The sequence below is a fragment of the Lithobates pipiens genome, unplaced genomic scaffold, assembly GCF_037356315.1.
Source record: "Lithobates pipiens isolate NorthernLeopardFrog02 unplaced genomic scaffold, aLitPip1_a1.2 Scaffold_19, whole genome shotgun sequence".
NCBI classification, from domain to species: Eukaryota; Metazoa; Chordata; class Amphibia; order Anura; family Ranidae; genus Lithobates; species Lithobates pipiens.
This window is the reverse complement of record NW_027507764.1, coordinates 75,576,236-75,601,702: the sequence shown is the minus strand read 5'-3', so window position 1 is coordinate 75,601,702 and position 25,467 is coordinate 75,576,236. Positions and strand designations below refer to the sequence as shown.

At 41.4% G+C, this 25,467-nt stretch overlaps 1 protein-coding gene across 3 annotated transcripts in view; it reads right to left on the bottom strand.

Annotated features, from left to right (window-relative positions):
- The window catches only part of MALRD1 (MAM and LDL receptor class A domain containing 1), a 696,170-nt gene that overhangs the window by 549,532 nt on the left and 121,171 nt on the right, over nucleotides 1-25,467 (bottom strand). For all 3 annotated transcript variants that reach the window (XM_077490931.1, XM_077490932.1, XM_077490933.1), the window contains one exon: nucleotides 8,904-9,064. In XM_077490931.1, coding sequence (XP_077347057.1) covers nucleotides 8,904-9,064 — 161 coding nt within the window. The remainder of the gene's footprint in view (nucleotides 1-8,903; nucleotides 9,065-25,467) is intronic.

The following is a 25,467-nucleotide window of genomic DNA, read 5'->3' as shown; positions in this document are numbered from 1 at the left end:
AGATATAGCCTCCCAATTTGTCTCATTCTACAAACAACTATACAACCTTTCCCCTGCCTCGCCGGCTAACCCGCTGACAGATAGGAAGGCTTTGATATCGGAATTTCTGCAGAATCACGCTATTCCCAAACTATCGACTGAAGAATGCGTGAAACTCCAAGCCCCTCTGTCAGCGGAGGAAGCGAATCTGGCCCTAAAACAAATGAAGTCGGGTAAAAGCCCAGGCCCCGATGGGTTGACTACGGGCTACTATAAAGCGTTCCAGGACAACCTTATAAAACATTTCCTCTTAGCTTTTAACTCTTGCTCCTCTCCCCAGACGCCCCCACGAGACTTACTTACTGCCCACATTGTGGTCATTCCCAAACCGGACAGGGACGTGACGAAGGTAGCGAACTATCGTCCGATTTCCCTACTTAATGTTGATCTAAAATGGTTCGCAAAAATTCTGGCCAACAGACTACTCCCCTTACTTCCTCAATCTATTAATTTAGACCAGGTTGGCTTCATTCCCGGAAGGGAAGCGAGGGATAATACAATCAAGGCTCTCAACATTCACCATTGGCTGCAATCCCAGGGTCTCCCAGGGTTTTTTCTGTCCCTCGATGCGGAGAAGGCGTTTGACAGGGTGGCCTGGGACTTTATGTTTCAAACGCTGGAATCCCTGGGCTTACCACCGTCGATGTTAAACTTGATCAAGACCCTTTACTCTAGCCCCACGGCTAAAGTTCGAGTGAATGGCCACCTGTCAGACGCCTTCCCCATCGCAAATGGTACCCGCCAGGGGTGTCCGCTATCCCCACTAATTTTTATTCTTACACTTGAACCCCTCCTCAACTGCATTAGAGCGGACCAGGCCATTAAAGGGATACAAATACACCATCGTCAGTTTAAAACAGCGGCCTTTGCAGACGATATCCTCTTATTTTTAACGGATCCCCTGTCAACCATTCCTGCCCTGCTTTCCACACTACAACATTACCATATCCTGTCCAACCTTCAAATTAATTATTCAAAGTCCACTGCCCTTAATCTGACTCTTTCAACAGAGACCTGTAATCAATGCAAAGCTAAATTCCCATTCATTTGGAGTACACATGACATCTAATACCTGGGAATTCACCTTACCACGTCTATCCAAGATTGGTATGCTTCTAACTTTCTACCGTTACTCCGATCTATTACCAAAGATCTTTCCAAGTGGTCGGGAGGGTTGTTCTCTTGGTTCGGGAGAATAGCTATAATTAAGATGAATATTCTTCCCAGGGTGCTATACGTCTTACAAGCTCTCCCCATTACAATCCCCAACATGTTTTTTGCCTCTCTACGTAGACTTTTCACTTCGTTTATTTGGAGACAGGCACCTCCCCGACTTAGTTTCCTGAAACTCACCGCCCCTAAGGCGGTGGGAGGTTTGGGCCTTCCAGACATTTATAAATACTACCTCTCTAGCCATCTAACCAGGGTCCTCGATTGGAACTTACACGCTCAAGGGAAGGATTGGGTACAACTTGAGAAATCCCTAATCCCCTCGCCACTGGGGTCACTTCCATGGATACATACAAAGCACATTCCGCTCGCCATACGAAACCACCCCCTAATTGGTCCCACGTTAATAGCATCCAAAGATAGCTTCACAAAATATGCATTGTCCTCCCCTAACAGCCCCTTAACACCCATCAGAGGTAACCCCGATTTTGTCCCAGGTTTGGAGACACACTTCTTGAACGATGCGGGTTTTCAGGATCCCCTGCAAGTTCGACACTTCTATGTGGGGGAGAAAATGAAATCATACGAATCCTTAGTGGCTATGACACAGACGAACTATGTCCCTTTCTGGTCTTATGTTCAGTTGAGACACTTCTTCCAGTCGGCTCCATCCCCTTATCAATGGTCTCGCCCCTTAACTACATTCGAACAACTATGTACGCTATCAGAACCACAACGACACCTCACTTCACAGATCTATACGCTGCTAGTATCACCTTTAAAGTCGGTTTTCGATAGACTGAAACAGAAGTGGGAAGATGACTTGTCCCAGTCCTTTTCAATAGAAGACTGGGAAACTATATTCCAGATGGCTCATAAAGGGACCTTGAACTCTCACACACAGGAGAATGCATTTAAAATAATCTCACGATGGTACAGAACACCTCTCCAAATACAACGTTTCGTCCCACACCTCTCCCCACAATGTTGGCGCTGCTTAGATGGAATAGGATCTTTCTTACATATTTGGTGGTCTTGCCCCAAATTACAACCGTTCTGGAAAGAAGTTCATAGGGTGATCAAACAGGTTACCACCTTTGACTTGGCCTTCCGACCTTCACAATTTCTATTAGGCTTGCCCTCTATCCCCAAAAAACATTATTTTCGCTCACTACCAATGCACATGTTAAATGCAGCCAAACTTTGTGTACCGACCAAATGGCGAAACTCCGATCCGCCCACGATCGCAGAATGGCTGGCGAGAGTCCGCAAAACTGCGGAAATGGAGGACTTGATTCATCAAGCCCATGACAAACAAGAAAAATTCACCTCTACCTGGGCTTGTTGGTTCCACTTCCTTTCTACCCCTGATTATAAGTCGCTCACACATCATACTGGGTAGATGGTGCGGAGTCAATGGACAGACCTCCTATTTCTTATATCTTTCTTACTTTTCCTTTCCTGGATTCTTCCCCCTCCTGTCTCTGTTTCTGCTCCCTCTTACGATGGAGCCCTAACCCCAGTACTCCGGAGAGCCTCCTTCTCCCCTGAGGAGAGATTTAGATCCCCTCTTCACAAGACAACTTGTCTCTGAAGAGATTATCTCTATGCATGTAGCTGATAGTATCCTGGTTATACACCGCCCATTAAGATACAGATAAACTGTGGAGATAGCTTCCGGTGGTCTTCGGTTGTGATTATACTCACGCATCTTACGGTTTACATTAAGGAGCCTCACAGGGTGTCAAATTTTTACTTCTTTATTATGCTACTCCGTCCTTCTAGTTTAATTGAGGCCGTTCTTTTATACATACTCGGATTCAAAGCCGCTGCCTTTGATCTACGTGTAGGTTAACTAGCTGTAAGGAGACTAACAGGACCTTATGGTGGGGGGTTGGATCTGCCTCCGCTTGGACACAGTCCAGCTCCCTATCGGGGTGTCTGGGTGGAGCCACTCCCCTCCCCTCCACCCATTTGAAAAACGAATTTTTTACACACAACATTTATAGTTTGTGTCCTTATACTCCTCAAGTTGTCTATTGTAGTCTTGGACTTAGCATGCATAATACACGGCTGTTACTCCATGATTGTATAAGTTGTACTGTTATAGCTTGTCAAAACGGTTCCTGTTACTTTGGCTTTAAGTTGTATTTTTCTGTATTTTTCTGTATACTTCAATAAAAACTTGTTAAAAAAAAAAATATGTTACTAGGTGATTGAAATGCAATCTATCACCTAATGCATCAAAAGTGATTGATATGGTAAAACAAAATTATGCCTATGAAAATATGCTGGTGCATAGACATGGTAGCAGACAACACTTTGACCATTACTGAGGCTTATGGAATGCATGGGCAAAGAACCATTGAATGCATAATATACAATATAAATTGATTTGCTAACTAAGTTTCTTTTGTTCATGAATATACCTGATCAGACCATACTCTCACAATGACACTATGTTTTACTTTGCTTTTTTTTTATTTCTGTTTTGATTAGTTCATTCTATTTTATTTCCTATTACTAAGCTTATATACACTGTGGTTTGTACCCGGTATATAATATATTTCGTATATGTTATTTGTTGTAACAATTATCATACATACTTAATGTTAATGGAGCCATGTTTGGGCTCAATGTTATTCTGTATGTGCGAACACCATTGGGGCAAAAACTACCTGTTGAATTGTTGCATCTTTAATGCTCTTATTCTTACAATAAAAACGAATGAAACAAAAAAATATATATAATGTTTGGGGGTTCCAAGTAATTTTCTAGCAAAAAATATGGATTTTAACTTGTAAACACCAAATTCCAAAAATAGGCTTAGTCATGAAAGGGTTAATGAAGAGTCCAGTTGGGGACCTGTGAGGCGTCTGTTTCTCAAACTAGAGACTCTAATGTGCTTATCTTCTTGCTTAGTTGTGCAACGCGGCCTCCCACTTCTTTTTCTACTCTGGTTAGAGCCTGTTTGTGCTGTCCTCTGAAGGGAGTAGTACACACCGTTGTAGGAAATCTTCAATTTCTTTGCAATTTCTCGCATGGAATAGCCTTCATTTCTAAGAACAAGAATAGACTGTCGAGTTTCAGATGAAAGTTCTCTTTTTCTGGCCATTTTGAGCGTTTAATTGACCCCACAAATGTGATGCTCCAGAAACTCAATCTGCTCACAGGAAGGTCAGTTTTGTAGCTTCTGGAAGGAGCTAGACTGTTTTTAGATGTGTGAACATGATTGCACAAGGGTTTGCTAATCATCAATTAGCCTTCTGAGCCAATGAGCAAACACATTGTACCATTAGAACACTGGAGTGATAGTTGCTGGAAATGGGCCTCTATACACCTATGTAGATATTGCACCAAAAACTAGACATTTGCAGTTAGAATAGTCATTTACCACATTAGCAATGTATAGAGTATATTTGTTTAAAGTTAGGACTAGTTTAAAGTTAGCTTCATTGAAAAGTACAGTGCTTTTCCTTCAAAAATAAGGACATTTCAATGTGACCCCAAACTTTTGAACGGTAGTGTATATAGCATAACTAAGCAACCATTACAAATAATTAAAATTCTCAGAATAATATAAATTCGAGAAACATAGCTCAAAATTAAAGGAATAAAGAAATATATAAAAAGGGGGAGGGGGAAAGGAAGAGTACATTGTATACAAGCAATATAATATTGATTAAATTTGATAAACAAGGTTTCCATGTTTCATCAAAAGAACTTTGTTTATCCAGTAAAATTGCTGTAAGACATTCATTGACAATTATAAATGACAATTTATTTTTAACTAACTGAATGGGAACAGAGGGAGATTTCCAAGATTTGGCTATTGCAATACTAGCAGAGGTAAAAATTAATGCTGTAAGCTTTTTTATATGTTTCCGAGAATGTTCAATAGGGTATCCTAATAATGCTTGTTTAGGAAATTTCAATAAAGAAATATCAGTCAAGGGATAAATGAAATCATAAATCTGCATCCAAATTTTTTTTATTATAGGACACATCCACCAAATATGGAACATGGTGCCATCCATTCCACATTCTATGAAACATAATGATGATGCTTCAGGGATATATTTTGCTAATCTAATTGGAACTATATACCACCTAAGCAATACTTTATAATTAGCCTCTATTAGATTAGTACCGTATTAAGAAAGGATTTAGAAGAAGATTGCACCATCTTGAACCATTTATCAGTAAAAATATTTTCATTGAGATCTTTTTCCCACTTATGCATATAAGATAATTTTTCAGAATTAGAAATTAGAATAAATTTTCGATATGTGACCAGAATGTTTATCAAAAGAGGAACAAAAACATTCCATTGAAGTGGAAGAAGTCAAGTTAAACGAATGTTGTAACGATTGTATATAATTTGAAATTTGGGAATAATGTTGTATTTCAGAATCGGGAATTTGAAATTTTTTACGGAGTGTATTTATTGTTAAAACACCCTTATGGTCAACGTTCAAGTTTGATATCCACCTCAGCTCACGTGTCAGGTGTGGTTTACCTGTTGTTATGCAGTTACAATTGCTTCTACATTGGGAAAACTATACAAAAATGATGGCAAAGGATCTACCGACATATTCGAACAATGCAGACGAATAATCCAGACCTCCCCCTTGGCAGGCGTGTTCTACAAACTCATAGTGGTGCATGCCCCAGGTTGTCGGTCCTGGTACTTGATTGCATACACCCCAGCTCTCGAGGAGGGGACTTTAACAAGCTCCTCCTACAATGTGAGCTGAGGTGGATATCAAACTTGAACGCTACTGTTCCGCCAGGTCTCAATGAAGCCTTCAGTCTGAAGCCTTTTTTGCCAGGCTTCTCCTCTAGGGGCTTCATTGTTGTGGCTGCAGTACACTGCGCGGTCGCTTGGATGCTTCTTTCCTGCGGCACTTGCGCAGTCCAGTTCTTCTCCAACTTGCCAGTACTTGTTTGCCCACTTGCTGTGTCGGCGGCCTTGTCGACATCTGACTGTTTCAGCTCAGCTATTATAGGGCTTTGGCAAATTTTCTATCTGATACACTGATACACATATATGCCTATGGGCAGTTTTAAATACAAACTGGCACATACAACTTTTTTTCTGTGTTAGATCGCTGTTCCCCTATTCATATGGGCATTCATTGTGAGCTTTGGTCCGCTGCGAGTGTTCCAGTACAGGGCTCTCAGTACAGGGCTCTCAGCCGTCCCTTACTAACCTGAAGACTGGCCAAAAATTGGTTGAACCCCACTTCTTTGGTTCTTATTAGCACCATTGTACAATACAGCAGCGTTTGAGACCCGTGGCCCCGTGTCTCTTAAATGAGAGTTGTGCATTATCATTAAAAGGACATTAAAATTGTGAGTATTGCTTCTCCTAATGTTCTGGTTTGCTCTGCCTTGCTTACACTAATTCATTGTGTTCATATATATATATATATATATATATATATATATATATATATATATATATATGTAGTGCACTACTCCCTTGGGAGCTACAATGTTGTTCATTACCTTTTTAGTCAGTTATCCCCGTTTTTACGCACCACTTTTAGGTTGATAATGTTTTGTTCTGGGGTAAATCAACAGATGATGTAGTAGATGATATGAGATGCCCCTTTATCTTATCATGTTGGCAAGTTACATTTTCTCCTGATGACTCCCTCCTGCTCTCAACTGATGCTCGGTTAGAACTTAACACTTCCAATATGGACCGACCAGCACCACTCTGAATAATGCGTTGAGCTAGACTACAAAGTCACAGGCCACACTCAAGTCCTGGAATTTGTGTATCACTGTAGTCCTTGGACGCACAGCGTGTTCTGGGAATAGCACTACTGGGTAGCACTCCCTTTGCTCACTCCCAAGCAACAGTCCATGTTACTCACAGAAAGCCGATTCCCAGTTTTCTCTGTTCGCTTGACTCCTACTTCCTCCTCCTTTGATGTCCGGTGCATTCCCACATGGGACGTCCAGTCTTCATTAAGTTGCTATATAGTCACTATTCTCCAGGGACCAGTTGTGTGTCCACTGGACTCCTACTCCTCCGGTTATCCAGCTCTGGGGTCTCTGAACCCCCAGGCCTTTAAACCTCCGCCCAGAGGCTCCGGGGTCTCTGAACCCCCATCCCCCTGGCCCTCCTCTCTCTTCTCTCTCCAAACTTCCAGCCCCTTGAGCATGTAACCTGCCCTTTTTTATATGAGAGACACCCATTGACCAAAGAAATTAACCATTGGTCAATTCTCTCACATGGGTTTCCTGCCGCTCAGGCCTCAGTCCTTTCTCTCTGCCCACTGCCCAGCAGAGGAGGTATCCCTGAGTCCAAGTGTAGGCAGTCACACCGCATTCTACACTAACACTCTCATCCCCAAATAAACAACCAGGCCTAGAAAAAACAACCAGGCCCAGCCAAATTTACCTACATCTAACCAATTCTTACAAAAAAAAAACATTCTAATCACCCATCTAAGCGTGGGGTCCGATTATATATATATATATATATATATATATATATATATATATATATATATATATATATATATATACATATATATATATATATATATATATATATATATATATATATAATTTAAAAAATTTTTACTGTATGCTCTACTATATTTAAAAATCATAGAACAGTTTGCTTCCGTTTAAACCCTGAGGAAGGAAATTAATACGAATGCCCCCGTTTTCCACGTTGGGATCTTTTGTGATCACACCGTCCATGTGACCCCAGTCTTTTTGTGTTCCAAAAACTAGCAACTGTATATGTAACATATGTCCTATTCATTGTTTTAGGAGCATTTAATTGTATATTGTAATTTTGGTTACCTTGTAATAAAATGTGTATGTTTTATATACTTACTTAACTATCCCTTACTTTTCACTCCTACCACACAATCCCCAAAAGGGCACTTCTATTCCAAAATTCAGGAAAGGAAGGGGCTGATAAACAAGGCATATTTAATGCCCCACCCAACCCCCCTCCACTCTCCATCTAGAAACACCCAACTGTGTGCCCTCGGTGGCTGCTGGTGGGAGAGGATAGTAGGAAAGCCAGCAGCACTGCTAGGGAGGAGGAGGGCACACAGAGGAACTTGGACAGCAGGAGAGTGGGCGCGTAGATACCAATCCCCCTGCAGTGCAGCTGGTGGGAGAAAAAGGAGGAGAAGGAGGCAGAGCTGTAGGGGGGGGGGGGGAGGGAGCACAAGAGTTGCCAATAAGGCAGGGCAATGTAGCCGTTGCTCTTGCTCAGGAGGTGTCTGTGCCCCCCTTTTGAACTGATGGGGCCGGGGCTCAGGACAGGAGGGCTGGCTTTACTGCCTTATCAGCGGTCCTGACTGAGGCAGGAGTCCTGTGATTTTTTTTTGCAGGAAGGTATGTACATCACCTGGTTAGCTCCACCCACTAACCATGACCTACCTGCATTGCACAGAGAAGCACAGATACCCAGTGATGATATCACTGGGTCTAAAATAAGGTGTGCAATGAAAACAGAAAGGTTTTATTTCAAAATGTCATTAGCATGTTAATAGGTGGTAGAGGGAGAAACCAGGGAAAGAAAAATATAAACAGATTAAATTTCATCTTTAATATTTATCTCACTAGAAGGTTTGTAGTGTTTTCTCTCATCTAGAGCACTTCATTCCAGCTGCGCAGGAGGGCGAGCCGATGAAAGCTGCTTAATGGAATCTTACCTCATCAACGTTGAGCACCAGTCTCAGGCTGTTGTCTTCCTCAATCAAGTAATAAAAGTGGAAGTGACAGGTCAGGAGGCTGCTGCTGCGATATGGCAAGCTTTTCATGTACGCCTTTCTGTGTCCATTCTGCAGGCTGCCTTGAATAAACATAAAATGGCCTGAAACAATGAAAAAGAAAATTGTGATTATACATATAGTAGAGCTGTAAAGTGACAGGGGTAGGAAATATTCACTATATTGATGCTTATGGGTCAGTACCTGGGGCAGCAGGTATGGGGAAAGCACTAAAGTACTAAAAATAATACAGTTAAGTACCGTATGCCAAAATAGTGCATTAAATTAAGCAATTATTTAAAGCATTTGTAAAGGCAATTGTTTTTGTTTTTTAACTAATGAGGAGGGAGAGACCTAGGAGACCTTCTGCTCTTGTGTACATCGCTGGATCAGGCTCAGGTGGGGAGGAACACTATTATTATATTATCATACCTCCCAACTTTTAGAGATGGGAACTATGGACGCCTATTAGCAAAAGTATGTAGGCATAGGACACACACCCTGCCACGCCCCCTTAAAGGAGAATTATACAAAAAAAATAGGTAAACCCACAAGTTTTTTTTTTTTTTACCACTACTATTCCTTTATACTGGCTTTTGAGATTTACAAATGCAGCAATTTAGAAATTGGATGAAATGTTTAGCACTGGGACACACTTTTTGATAGATAGGTAGTCTAATTTATATACAACTATATAGATCAGACCAAAAGGAGGGACAAATGAGGATGAAAGAGGGACAGAGGGACTTTGTTCCAAATCAGTGACAGTCCCTCCAAATCAGGGACAGTTGGGAGCTACGTATTTATTATACGGGATTTATATAGCGCCAACAGTTTGTGCCGCAATTTACAACATGAGGGCAGACAATACAGTTACAATACAATTCAATACAGGAGGAATCAGAGGGCCCTGCTTGTTAGAGTTTACTGGCTCACTGCCGGTACCATGTGACAAATCACAGCAGGTCACATGACAGTTGTACACAATGGGTGGCTTTCTTTCATGCCATTGAATATGTACAACTGTGTTGCTGCCCTGCTTCCCCGAAAATAAGACCTATTGTGATTGTCGGTGATGGCTACAATATAAGCCCTACCCCCCAAATAAGCCCTACCCTGTTTCCCCCGAAAATAAACCCTACCCTGAAAATAAGAGCTACACTGACTTTAACTAGGGCTTATTTGGGGGGTAGAGCTTATATTGCAGCCATCACCGACAATCACGCTAGGTCTTATTTTCAGGAAAACAGGGTAGCTGTGATTGGTCAATTTGATCACATGGTACAGACAGGGCCAATCACAGCCCATCTGTACCATGTAATTAGCTTTGACCAATCACAGCTAATCACAACAAAACAGACTTAATAAATCAGTTTCATTAGTAAAATGCTTGCTTATAACAATGTAATGCACTGCTATAAGCAAACATGCGTAAAAAAATTCTGATCACTTCCTCAGAGCAGTACAAGGTTACTATGGTAAAATAATATTGCTCTGGTCAAAGTGTTAAAAAAAAAAAATGATAAAAAAAAAAAAATAATGTAATAAAAAACGATACAATTTTTTTTTCGTACTGTCACTATGTGTCAGGGCTGGCTTAACCCTTCCTCCCCTGGGCTGGCTGCTCAGCTGTCGGCTAATTGCCAGCTCTCTTCTCTTTCCACAGTTACCAGATGTTCCCGATGATGCACATCTGACCTGCCTATTTAAAGTCTTCCTGCTCACTTTTTCACTTGCCTTCGCGTTGGTCACATCACAGGGAACCTTCTCCTGCTGTTTGATTCAAGACTGGCTTGCTGACATCCCTCCTGGCTTCTTATCCTGCTTGCAGTTGCTCTCCTTGAATCCCTGACTTCCGGCCTGGCTGATTACCTGATCTGGTTAATGAACTTTGGACTGGCTGACTACCCGATCTGGCTACAGGACTCTGGCTATGCTTGACTACGCTTTTTTCTATTTACCTTTTTATTTTTATTAATAAACAAGTGTTATTTGTTTGTACTTCTGTCTGATTCATGGTTTCTGACACTATGTCCCTGATCACCGCCACTATATGATAATGCTGTAGTGCACTGGAGACAGTATATAAAAAACAAAACCACCATACCTTCTACTAAATACCTTGGACTGTCTACTTTCAAAAAAAGGGGGTCATTCGGGGGGTATTTCTACTGTGCCGGCATTTTAGGGCCTCAAGAAATGAGATGGGGAAGGCTGTCAGTACATCAGGTTTGCTCAAGTTTCAAATATATACCATAGTTCGTGGACTACAACTTTCCTACAAACGAAATAATAAACACTGGGTTATTTTCACCAAAGAAATGTAGCAGAATACATATTGGGCTCAATTTAGGAAGAACAATTATTTATTTGCAAAATTTTCTAACAAAAGCAAACAAAACAATTTTTTCTTTTTTTCTTTTTAATTTTCATGAATTCGTTTTTTTTTAATTAGCAAAAAAAAACAAAAACAAAACAGGGGTGAATAAATACCACCAAAAGAACTCTCTATTTGTGTGAACAAAATGATAAAAATGTAGTTTGGGTCCAGTGTTGCATGACCGCTCAATTGTCATTCAAAGTGCAGCAGCAATGAAACCTGAAAATTGGCCAGGGCAGGAATGGGGTGAAAGTGCCTGGTATTGAAGTGGTTAAATTACAAAGATATTCTTTTACCCATTCAGTATAAAGTGAGAGTTTCTGTGCAAAGCCTCCCCCAACCTAATAATACTCCCCCTTTCCGGAAATCCACTGCCCTGCAATTCTGGGTATACAGGAGCAGGGCTTTCTTTTAGCGGGAACTTGGGGGAAATCAGTTCCGGCACCTCCAACACTGCATGTATGTAATGACATTGAGTGCCGGAGGGTCTATAGATGCAGGCAGCTGGGGGATCTATTGTCACTAGTGGGTATTATGTTGTGGCGGTGCCTATTGTTGCTGGAAGATCTTTTGTTGCTGGGGGGGTACTGTTGTTGCAGGAAGCAAACTATTGTTGCAGGGAGCCGGGGATACATTGTTTCAGGATGATCTATTGTTGCAGAGGGTTACTATGGTTGCTGGCTGCAGGGGATCTATTTTACTGTTTTTCTTGTTAACATTACCAAATTGGATACAAATAAATTAGCGCCACAAAATGATACTTGGTTCTTTATTCTCTAAAAGGGACGTTGCTGGGAGGTGGGTAGGGGTGGACCCAAGGGATGGTGCTCGAAGATGGGTAGGGGTGGAGATAAGGGGCGACTCTAAAAGGGGGTACCTTTACTTATTCTGAGAAAAAAAGCCCTGTACAGGAGCACATGAGCCCCATCTATATGACATTGCTCAGGTCTAACATCCAATCTCTGAACAGCTGTAAATAACTGTCACTTTTTGGAAAATAAAGATTTTTATCTTGAGTGGTTTCACCGTGCAATATAAAAAAGGGGACTTCAATTATTGTTTTCGTTCTAGGGGTCTGCGAGTAACAACATGGCTAAGCTGCTCCCTGCTGCTCCCGACAATTGCATTGCAGTTGTGGCCTTGCTAGGGCTCAGTTCTGCCCCTGGCTGATTGATATACTGCTGTGTGACACTCCTTTGTTACCTTCTTCTGTTTACCTGCACTACAGTCTGAAATATTTCATTTTTATTTGTTGACCCATTTATGGTGCTGCATAGAGGGAATAAAAGCAAAGATCCATTTTAGATTAAAGTGGAAAAGTTAGAGATAACATAATACCACTACCTTGGCTCAGTCAATAGACTTGAGGTTGAAGCTTTCTAAATGAGTTAGGGCATAATATTTGATGAAGAAACTTAACGTGATTTGAACACTTGCTTTTCAAATCTTTTGAACAACCAGGAGATAGTATCACATTAAAGAATCTTTTCAAGATTCATATTTCAGCTTTTTCTACAGGGAAAAATCTTAAAATCACCCAACGGCTTCCCACTTCCGTGGATTGCCCTAGAGGCTAGATCTCGGAGCTATAGTTCTTGCATCTGCACAAAGTGGAAGCGCATAAAGAATTCCAATCTTAAAGTGTCTGTAAACCTTTACATATACCCAGTGAAGTAACTAGCCTCAGGTGATGCACAGAACAAAGGATGAAACAAATCCTTCTGCATATGTTGTACCTGTCTATCTGCAGTCTTCTCTACAGACATTCAAAGTGCCAAATTTATAAAGTTTGTCTGCGCTGTAAAAAAAAAAGGGGGGCGATGAGCCAAAGTTTCACTCTGTAGAGCCCAGTAAGGAGAGCTCTGAGAGCTGATTAGGGGGAAGAGACACACCGCCCCTTCACAAAGCACACAGGATCAGAGGTGAGGATGTCAATCAGCTGGAGATCCCTCCCCTGTCACATTTTTTCTCTCAGTGTCAGGAAAACTTGAAAAAGTGATTCATGCTGATAGCAGAGGAACAAGACAGTAGACAAAAATTATTACACTTAACACTCTTAATTGAGACACATATACACTATAGAGGGATATGCTTTTGTAGAGCTGGACTCTTTAAAGTTATTGTTAAAACTAAAATATTTGTTCTTTGGAGGACCAAAGATTCTTTGGTGGGGGGGGAAATGTAGCGCTGGGCTCTTTAAAAAATAAATTTCAGCAGTGCTGACAAAACAAACACAGAAAGGACATTTCTTTTTCTTCTCCCCTGTGATAGACAGCTACAGGGAGAGAGGGCACTGGACTGTGCCCTGACTGGCTGTTACTACAGCTGAAGAGGACCCTGCCCCTGACAACCCTGGAGAAGGAGGACTCCTGATTAGCCACCTAAGCCAGGCTGGTTCCCGATTGTCTGTGGGACATTTTTGAACCTCTCACCACTGAAAGAAGCAGGAGATCCATCTGGGATCTGAGGAGAGGACTCTGGGACCCATTTTTGAGAGCTGGCTCAAGAGGAAGGACCCTTTCACCAGCCATAGAGGAACCCCTCAGGACTTGAATCAGTCATCAATGGTGAGAGGTTTCCAGCCACCATCTTATTTACTTTAGTGAGTACTCCCACGCAAGGGCCCCATCACTGGCAGACTCTCTACATAGTCCCACTGGCCAGTGGTTAGGCAGGACAACTTTGCACTAGGTAGTAGGCAGGCTGTATTACCTTTGAAAAATGCCATTTGTATTGCTGTACTGTGTTTGATTGTCATTATTCTGCAATTACAAGCCAGTATCACTCACTAGCACCTGCTTAGTGCACGTTTGTGCACCAGTTGTTTCCCAGGCAGATGTGGTGAATGAAATGTGACACACTGTGTATGGTGTCAATTAACAAGGTGCCTACATTGCTATATTGGAAAATGTTGTTATTTAACCCATTTCTTTCTAGGATTTTGCCATGAAATAAAGCCCATTTAAACCTTTGAGGTGTGTCAGTGTTCCTCAAGTCCAAGAAAGGGACGAGTTATCACAGGTGCAGGGCAGAAGGGACCCAATAAAAATACCAGCGGCTCCTGTGGGGGTGGCGCTACACTTTGTTCATATTTCATGTCTGAGGTTTACAACCACTTTAATGTGCATTAAATATCACAAGATTAGTGGGAACACTTCAACATGGGCTGGAGAACACATAGTGTCAAGGTAGGGGATGAACCGTGACAGACAGAACTTGCAACTCCATTAGATCCTCTAAAAATACAAGAACAGACATTCATTCCATCAGATTCCACCTATAACTAAACTATCCCAGTTACATAAAGTGACGCCTTAACTCCAACCCCAGATAGCAAGCAATTGTGCTGCAAATTTGAAAATTACTTTCTAAGCTATTGCTAGACTTGCCAGACTTCACAAGTTTGTTGCACAGTTGCAGCAAGTCCGCATTGCATGACTGCAGATAAACTTTCTTTGCAAATATTCTGGAGGTCTTTTGCAAGTTCTGGTTTAGTTATGTTGTGCAATAGTCATCCCACCACAGGGGGCACTGTGGTTGATTTTTTATACTGTAGACTTTCAGAGCTCTTGTTGTAGACTCACCACTGCAACTGTGTTCTTGCTAGAGACTTGCCACACAAATCTGTTACAAATTGGAACTAGAACTTAGGCTTCAAGTGCTCTGTACAACTTGCCAGTGAAAATTTGCAGCAAGTTAACAGACTTACAATTCAACACTGCCACAAATTTGTGGTAAGTTATCCTTGCTATCTGGGATGTTTCTGCTATAATAAATGCCTAAAATACTGTGGTACAGCATTCTGCTGCTGAAATAGGAACCCCCTGGTTCTATTTTATACAAATACTTTGGGAATGGTGGAACACTAAAAAGCTATAAAATGTGAAACAATACCCACTGTATGGACACTACCTCCAATCCCCCCCATTTACAGTATCTCTCAAAAGTGAGTATACCCCTCACATTTTTCCACCAGCTCTGTTATGTCATCATGGAGGGGTGGAAGAGGACTCCAGTGGCAACTTGTGAAGCTCTGGTGAACTCCATGCCCAAGAGGGTTAAGGCAGTGCTGGAAATTGATAATGGTGGCCACACAAAATATTGACACTTTGGGCCCAATTTGGACATTTTCACTTGGTGGTGTATTCACTTTTGTTGCCAGCGGGTTAGACATTAATGGCTTTTTGAGGGGACAGAAAATTTACAGTTATACAAGCTGTAAACTCACTACTTTACATTGTAGCAAAGTGTCATTTCTTCAGTGTTGTCACATGAAAAGATATAATAAAATATTTACAAAAATGCGAGTGTTTTAACTTTTGTGAGACACTGTACACCCCAGCACAGCACCTTTGCTCTTTGATGAGTAAAATCTACTCATAACAGTGTCAGGGTCATAGATGTTCATTTAATTAATGCATGCAGTCATTAGTCACCAAAGATGGACATGCACGCTTCATCCAACCCTGTGACATACAGGCTGTGCACCCATGAAAGAGGGCCTGAACTGTGTCCAAAAAGGGCAAAACAAAGGACTAGTCAGCAGTATTGCTTATAGGCTCCATTCAGCTGATTATTACCCTATTACTGATTCACCACGTATTGTTCCAAACCGTATCTTAGTTGGCATAGAAGCACGGCTTCTCTGCTTCCTCATGTGAGAGCTGCCCCCTTGATAACAGGTGATCTGATGGCTGGGGAGGGAATATTCATCAGGAGAGATGGGAGAATCAAAAGTTTCAAAGAATGTAAGGGTCCCTAGTGTTCAGTGGGACCCCATGGGATAGCTCAAAGGGCCAGGTGTTTCTCCTTCTTCCCCATCTCTATATGCAGGTTGCTACTGGTTACTGCACTTGAGACTCTGCACAGCAACAGGAGCAGGATTTGTGCTTTTTGGCAGACACTCTCAGCCTGTGCTGCTGGAGCATAGAAAAGCCAACTGTTACCTGGGTTTGTAGTAGAAACAGTAAGCCCTTGTACACACGGTCGGAGATTCCGACGGAATGTGTCCTATCGGACCGTTTTGTCGGATATTCCGACTGTGTGTGGTCTGCATCAGACTGTTTCCATCAGAATATCCGACGGACCAAGTTTTCCAACTTGCCGGTTAAATTTTTTCCGACAAATTGATCCTATCGGACATACTCCGATCATGTGTAGCCTACTGCGACGGACAAAGTGCCACGCATGCTCAGATCAAATTCCTAGACCAAAGCTATTGGCTACTAGCCTGAACGTAGTCCCGTCTAACGAAATAACGTCATCACGTTATGTACAATCGGATTTTCCGACAACTTAGTCCGACCGTGTGTATGCAACATCACTTCCGGATCTCTTCCGGAATTAATCCGTCGGAATTACTCGACGGATTTGGTAGTCGGAATCTCCGACTGTGTGTACAAGGGCTTAGATGTAGAGGTGAAGCAGAAGTCCTTGCATATAGAAAATTGTGGATTTGGCTTGGAGTAGAAGCAGTTAAGAGCACACAAGCTTCTTACTTTAGCAACCAGAGCAGAGTCCCTTCACAAGGAATTAGATAAAGTAAGCTCTTCAGGACACCAGCCGATGTCCCCTTTAGTAACACACAGCTGACCTACCTCAAGAAGGGTGGCAGCAGCCAAAAAGTTTCTAAGATCTCACAGCAGTCTGTATTCACAAAATTTCCAGGGAAAGCTGGTTACCTCCTTCCAACTTCCAAGCGAAATTTTCCTTCAGTGATATCAGACTAGATCTTCAGCAGACAGCCCCTCAGTCAGCTCTCAGAAGCTTTAGCATCCAGGCCCCCAGGTCACCCACCTGAGGCCTCACGAACAGCAAGCACAAGACGGCACTGCCCTGGAGGGCAGCTAACTCTCCAGGCTACATAGGAAAAAGACCCAGAGCCTTGTGTGCTCAGAGAATATATACTGTCTTCCAGCATGCCTTCAGGGCCAGCTCCCTGGCATTGACCAGGGGCGTATACATATTTAAGCTGCCATCTGCATAGCTCCACACCTATGATCAAGAAAGTTCTCACAATAAATATATGCATCTAATAATAGCACTCATCTAGGAGGGTGCTACACTAGGTTTGGCAGCTCTACTCAAAACAGGGGTCCCCTTGGAGGTAAGAACTCTAATTAAATAGATGAGCCAGAAGGAGCACCAGGCACACATGTTGAGAGTCTGGAAATGGATTTTACTGATCCCACATATAGCCAAAAGCCTTAAAAATGCAAAATAAAAATCAGACAGAGGCCCTAGCTCACTCCCCTCTCTATCCAAAACAAAATAAAAAGTTTTCGAGTTGAGATTTGATGGCTTTGTCATTTCTAAGATTACAATAAGGTTAAATGGTGTGGCCATTCCTTCATACCTAAAGTGCTGAGCATATTTCTTCTCCACCCCTGTCTAATAACTATGTTCTTTATATATATATATATATATATATATATATATATATATATATATATATATATATGTATATATATATATATATATATATGTATATATATATTATATGAAATAGAGCTTAAGAAACTCCGGGCTGTGTAAAATAAATGTACAATAACTTTCCATCCTGTTTGTAACTGTTCAATTGCAATAAAAATAAATGTTTTACGAGATGTACTCTCTTTTATATCCAAAACAAAAATGAGATATTTGTGGCCCTTTTCAGTTTTCATTCCTAAAGCTGTAAGTCTGGTCTTATCTGAAGTTAGGAGTTTTATCACCGGTCTTATTTCAACCGTTACTGGCAGTCATTTCTGTTTTCATGGAAAACCTCCATTACTGGAAAGAAAAATCAGCTTGACGCATCCTATTCACATGGCTCCCGAAATACGCTATCTCCCTCTGCAGCCTGCTGGATGACTGTACTACTCAAGGCTGTCAGCTGCCCAGAGCCTTCCTGTCTATAGCTCCCAGCATTCTGGGAATCATTCCTGACCCGCTGCCTTTTTTAACAAACCTCATTGAATAATAATCTGACACCGTGTGCTTTCGTGCTTAAACTTCTCACAGAGGTTCCAGTATTTGTCTCTTCCAAATTGTATACTGGTTCTACATGATATAAGAAAATGGGCATGTATTGTCTGTCTTCTCAGTTATACAGTGAGGGAAAAAAATATTTGATCCCCTGCTAATTTTGTACGTTTGCCCACTGACAAAGAAATGATCAGTCTATAATTTTAATGGTAGGTTTATTTTAACAGTGAAAGAAGAATAACAACATAAATATCCAGAAAAACGCATTTCAAGGTATAAGTCGATTTGCATTTTAATGAGTGAAATAAGTATTTGATCCCCTATCAGCAAGATTTCTGGCTCCCAGGTATCTTCTATACATTTAACGAGCTGAGATTAGGAGCACTCATTTAAAGTGAGTGCTCTTAATCTCAGCTTGTTATCTGTATAAAAGACACCTGTCCACAGAAACAATCAATCAGATTCCAATCTCTCCACCATGGCCAAGACCAAAGAGCTGTCCAAGAATGTCAGGGACAAGATTGTAGACCTACACAAGGCTGGAATGGACTACAAGACCATCACCAAGCAGCTTGGTGAGAAGGTGGCAACAGTTGGTGTGATTATTCGCAAATGGAAGAAACACAAAATAACTGTCAATCTCCCTCAGTCTGGGGCTCCATGCAAGATCTCACCTCCTGGAGTTTCAATGATCATGAGAATGGTAAAGAATCAGTCCAGAACTACATGGAAGAATCTTGTCAATGATTTCAAGGCAGCTGGGACCATAGTCACCAAGAAAACAATTGGTAACACACTATGCTGTGAAGGATTGAAATCCTGCAGTGCCTGCAATGTCCCCCTGCTCAAGAAAGCACATGCACAGGCCTGTCTGAAGATTGCTAAAGAACATTTGAATGATTCAGAGGAGAACTGGGTGAAAGTGTTATGGTCATATGAGACCAAAAGCAAGCTCTTTAGCATCAACTCAACTTGCCATGTTTGGAGGAGGAGGAATGCTGCTTATAACCCCAAGAACACCATCCCTCCCTTCAAACATGGAGGTGGAAACATTATGCTTTGCGGGTGTTTTCTGCTAAGGGGACAGGACAACTTCACTGCATCAAAGGGACGATGGACGGGGCCATGTGCCATCAAATCTTGGGTGAGAACCTCCAAAGCCAGGGCATTGAAAATGGGTCGTGGATGGGTATGACAATGAATCCAGCATGACAATGACCCAAAATACACGGCCAAGGCAACAAAGGAGTGGCTCAAGAAGAAGCACATTAAGGTCCTGGAGTGGCCTAGTAACAAAATCTATAACAACAATATTGCGCAAATGGAAAGAAGAAAAGAAAAATATATAAGCGATCGGCTGCTGACACGCTAAAATTAGGGACCCTTTTAGCTGAGAGATATGTCAAAAAGTGTAGTGTAAGCGCTCTGCTTATATGACTTAAGATGATCCAAAATGGTATGTGCTCATGTATACTAAAGCATGAAAAAAATAATAACCCCCAAAGAGACAGGGGTGATGCTACAAAGTAACAAAAGTTTGAAGATACATAGAAAGTGACCTCTAAATATGTGTATAGACAAAAAATAAATATCAAAATATGTGTATAAACAAACAATATTTGTATAGAAACTGTATAAATAATTATCCCAGTGATAAGACAACCAAAAACTGTAAATGAATGATCACAGTAATAAAGTTCATAGATGTGCATATAGTCCAGATAAACATGCAATTTATCAATCCGGATGTATTGTGATGACAACAAAAATTCCTGTGGTATTGTGATCGAAGAGAATAGTATTTCACCCTGTGACGATCCCACCACCTTATAGGGCACGAGCTTACCAGATCTAAATGACCCTAGTAGACATACGCCTCAGGGGTCAAACAAAGCTTGTGATCTCAGCCAGTGTAATGGATATACCGATCATGGCATTTGCGACTCCAACAAACGACTAGATGAAGTAAGAATTCCTCAAGTACAAGTCCGACAACAACTCAGGCATGGGGAATGAAAAAATAAAGCCAACATGGCATAATAACGTTTTTTAAAAAACTCTTTAATAAAAATATGGCTAAAACTCACATTTCCAAGATGGGTAATACAGCATATCAGAGAGAAAAAGATGGCAGTAGCAGAGTCCTCCCGACGCGTTTCGACCCACCGGTCATCATCTGGGGTGGACTACCGCTACTGCCCTACTGCCTTATATAGGTACTCACACCCCAAAGTGAAGCAAACCCCTCAATCATCGCAATTATGCCCACTTCCGGTGTTGCAAGATGGCGGCCGGGCGTGCGTTCCAGGCCTCGATTCATATGCGCTCCACCTATACCTTCAATCTATTTAAAATTAGAGTCTAAAATAGAAATGGGAAGCGGTCATAGCTCCACTTCCGGTGTAAATAGAAATGGCGGCCTCGGCGTGCGTTCCACGCCTCGATCTAGCGTGCGTTCCACGTGCGTTCCACGCTTCGCATTACATGTGTTCCGCGCAAAAGAAAAAAAAGAAAAAAAGGGGAACCAAGAGCCTTTTGATATGATCCGATTGAGAGTGGCAAGGAGGACACCAATCCTCAATATGCATCACATTTTGCCATTTAGGGTGACATGGAAGGATATCACTTACCATTGCCCCGATTATGAACCGGAACAGGAAGTGCGCCTCCACGGACTCCGGAACCGGAAGTGAGTGAACGTCACTTCCGGTGCATGCGGAGAATGAAAACAAAGACAACACGTAGGGCTGGAGAGAGGGTTACTTCACTTCGGGTGCTTTTGAAAAAAGGTGGCGTGATGACACCTAGTGGCCATTAAAGAAATGGATAAAACTTCACATCAGCACATAAAGGATATAACCCATTATACATAATGCCATATGTTAATCGTCATGCAATCTAAATGACTATTTTATCATAGAGCATAAAAATGGAAAATAAATATACTAAAATAAATCAGACCTGTTATATAATCCTCATATGATCTAAATGACTGTTTCGTCATGAAACACAAAAATAAAAAATAAATAAAAAATAGAGAATAAATAAAATGAAATAAATCAAATCTTAAAATAAATGAATGGAATAAAAATATATGCAATGTAAAATGAAATAGAATACTTGTAAATATACCCACAGATTTACATTTATAATACCGAATAGCAAATTACCAATAGCGCTACAAGATCCTATGAGTCATCTATAAAGGCATTAATGTCCCACTCCACATTCATCCCGAATGGGGAGTGGGACTGGAGCTCATAGATCCAGAAGGTTTCTAATCTGGAAACCCCACGAGTTAGAGGCCCCCCTCTCCACGGTGGGGTGTATTTATCTATTGCAATAAAGTGTGTGCCACGTAAATCATTATTGTGACACTCTCTATAATGCTTCGGCACCGTGTGTTTGGACAATTTGCTTCTAATCAAAGAAATATGTTCACCGACCCTTGTGGAAAAAGTTCTGGTGGTACGACCAACATACTGTTTTCCACAAGGGCAGGTTATTAAATAAACCACATATTTGGTTTTACAGGTGCAGAAACATTTAATTGGGTATCTTTTCCCAGTTATTGTAGATGTAAATTCTGAGATTCTGCGTTGTGTCAATGCATTGTGTTGACACACGCTACATTTTCTGCACGGAAAATAGCCCGTCAGATTATGGAAAAAGGTAGGCCGGATAGGGGGATTAATGATGTTGGGGGCAATTTTGCCTTGTAGAGTAGGGGCCCCTCTGAATAGGACATTCGCTCTATCCGGAAGATTGGGACCAAGAACAGGATCCTTTTTTAAGACCTCCCAATGTTTGTTAAAAATCTTTTTTACTTGCCTGTATTGCATGTTAAAAGTGGTTATGAACGACCACTTAAATTTATCATTCTTGTTCTGAGGGGTTTTAACCTGTAAAAGGGTGTCCCTATCTATATAAGACACCTCCTGTAGTTGTTTTTCCAGGGTTGGTGCATGGTATCCCTTATCCAAAAAATGTTGTTTTAAACAATTCGCCTGTTCTAGAAAGGTGGATGGAGATTACAAAGACGGAAAAAGAAGAAGACTCTGACAGGACAGGGGGTTTTCAATTTAAGCACCAAGTCTTTTACACCTGAAGAAATGTCAGTTCTAGACAAGGGCTTAAAATTTGCACCCCCCAACAAACTCAATAAATTTTCCACTTTTATAGACATACATAAATTTACACGGAAGATAAATATTCAAAGATACCTTACATCTAATCCGTATCGTACAGATTATCATGCCAGTACTTCAGGCACTGTCCACTCAGGGTTATCTAACCCTTCCCTTTTCTCCCCTCCAGTACCCACGGCTCCTGCAGTCAAAATTTTTAGAGATTTGGTACTCAGTGATTTAGCTAAATTACCAGTCAAAAAACATTTTTCCACGTCTTTGCCAAAAGCCGCACTGAGGTCTCTTTGTGATCAAAAACAAGTTATAGTACGCCCCGCCGATAAGGGAGGGGGCATAGTTATACTTGATAAGACCAAATACGAGGAAGAAATGGGGAATATTTTAAGTGAACCAGATACATATAGCAAATTACCCAACAACCCCACCAATGTTTACAAAAAACAATTAAAAACCCTCATCGATAAGGGTTTTGAACAAAAAATTTTGAACAAAAAAGAAAAAGCCTTCTTGGTCCCGACATCCCCCAGAATACCTACAATCTATTATCTGCCTAAAATCCATAAGAGTCTGACGGCCCCCCCAGGCAGACCAATCGTGAGTGGCATCAACTCTGTCACATCACGCATAGGCAGATATATAGATTTCTACCTCCAACCATTGGTTAGAAAGATGCCCTCGTATATACAAGACACAGGGGATACCATTAGAAAACTAGAAGGTATGCAAATTCAAGGACAATGCATTATAGCTACCGCCGATGTAGCATCCTTATATACCTGTATTCCACAGGATAAAGGAATTGAAGCGGTACGCTTTTTTCTAGATCAAGAACACACGTTAGTCCCCTGCCAACGAGACTATATCATAGAATTACTGGAATTTGCTACCAGCCATAGTTACTTCTGGTTTAATGGCCAGTATTACTCCCAACGTAGAGGCGTGGCCATGGGGGCCAAATTTGCACCCAGCCTGGCCAATCTTTTTATGGCCAAATGGGAGGAGGATGTCGTCTATGCCCGGCGGAGCCCACTATTGAGGTTGTGGGTCCGGTACATAGACGACATCCTCCTCCTATGGGGGGGCTCCCCTGAGACACTTTGCGAATTTTTCCGTGGTCTAAATAACAACGACAGAGGAATCTCGTTAACTTATCAAACCAGTACAGAAAAAATACAATTTTTAGATTTAGAAATTGGAATTACAACACGAGGTTTTAGTTTTAAAACCCATTTCAAGGCCACCGACCGCAACAGCTATATTGCTATGGATAGCTGCCATCATAAAAGCTGGCTCACTTCCGTCCCACGTAGCCAATTCATTAGACTACGTCGTAATTGCACTGATGATTCCACCTTTCTAGAACAGGCGAATTGTTTAAAACAACATTTTTTGGATAAGGGATACCATGCACCAACCCTGGAAAAACAACTACAGGAGGTGTCTTATATAGATAGGGACACCCTTTTACAGGTTAAAACCCCTCAGAACAAGAATGATAAATTTAAGTGGTCGTTCATAACCACTTTTAACATGCAATACAGGCAAGTAAAAAAGATTTTTAACAAACATTGGGAGGTCTTAAAAAAGGATCCTGTTCTTGGTCCCAATCTTCCGGATAGAGCGAATGTCCTATTCAGAGGGGCCCCTACTCTACAAGGCAAAATTGCCCCCAACATCATTAATCCCCCTATCCGGCCTACCTTTTTCCATAATCTGACGGGCTATTTTCCGTGCAGAAAATGTAGCGTGTGTCAACACAATGCATTGACACAACGCAGAATCTCAGAATTTACATCTACAATAACTGGGAAAAGATACCCAATTAAATGTTTCTGCACCTGTAAAACCAAATATGTGGTTTATTTAATAACCTGCCCTTGTGGAAAACAGTATGTTGGTCGTACCACCAGAACTTTTTCCACAAGGGTCGGTGAACATATTTCTTTGATTAGAAGCAAATTGTCCAAACACACGGTGCCGAAGCATTATAGAGAGTGTCACAATAATGATTTACGTGGCACACACTTTATTGCAATAGATAAATACACCCCACCGTGGAGAGGGGGGCCTCTAACTCGTGGGGTTTCCAGATTAGAAACCTTCTGGATCTATGAGCTCCAGTCCCACTCCCCATTCGGGATGAATGTGGAGTGGGACATTAATGCCTTTATAGATGACTCATAGGATCTTGTAGCGCTATTGGTAATTTGCTATTCGGTATTATAAATGTAAATCTGTGGGTATATTTACAAGTATTCTATTTCATTTTACATTGCATATATTTTTATTCCATTCATTTATTTTAAGATTTGATTTATTTCATTTTATTTATTCTCTATTTTTTATTTATTTTTTATTTTTGTGTTTCATGACGAAACAGTCATTTAGATCATATGAGGATTATATAACAGGTCTGATTTATTTTAGTATATTTATTTTCCATTTTTATGCTCTATGATAAAATAGTCATTTAGATTGCATGACGATTAACATATGGCATTATGTATAATGGGTTATATCCTTTATGTGCTGATGTGAAGTTTTATCCATTTCTTTAATGGCCACTAGGTGTCATCACGCCACCTTTTTTCAAAAGCACCCGAAGTGAAGTAACCCTCTCTCCAGCCCTACGTGTTGTCTTTGTTTTCATTCTCCGCATGCACCGGAAGTGACGTTCACTCACTTCCGGTTCCGGAGTCCGTGGAGGCGCACTTCCTGTTCCGGTTCATAATCGGGGCAATGGTAAGTGATATCCTTCCATGTCACCCTAAATGGCAAAATGTGATGCATATTGAGGATTGGTGTCCTCCTTGCCACTCTCAATCGGATCATATCAAAAGGCTCTTGGTTCCCCTTTTTTTCTTTTTTTTCTTTTGCGCGGAACACATGTAATGCGAAGCGTGGAACGCACGTGGAACGCACGCTAGATCGAGGCGTGGAACGCACGCCGAGGCCGCCATTTCTATTTACACCGGAAGTGGAGCTATGACCGCTTCCCATTTCTATTTTAGAC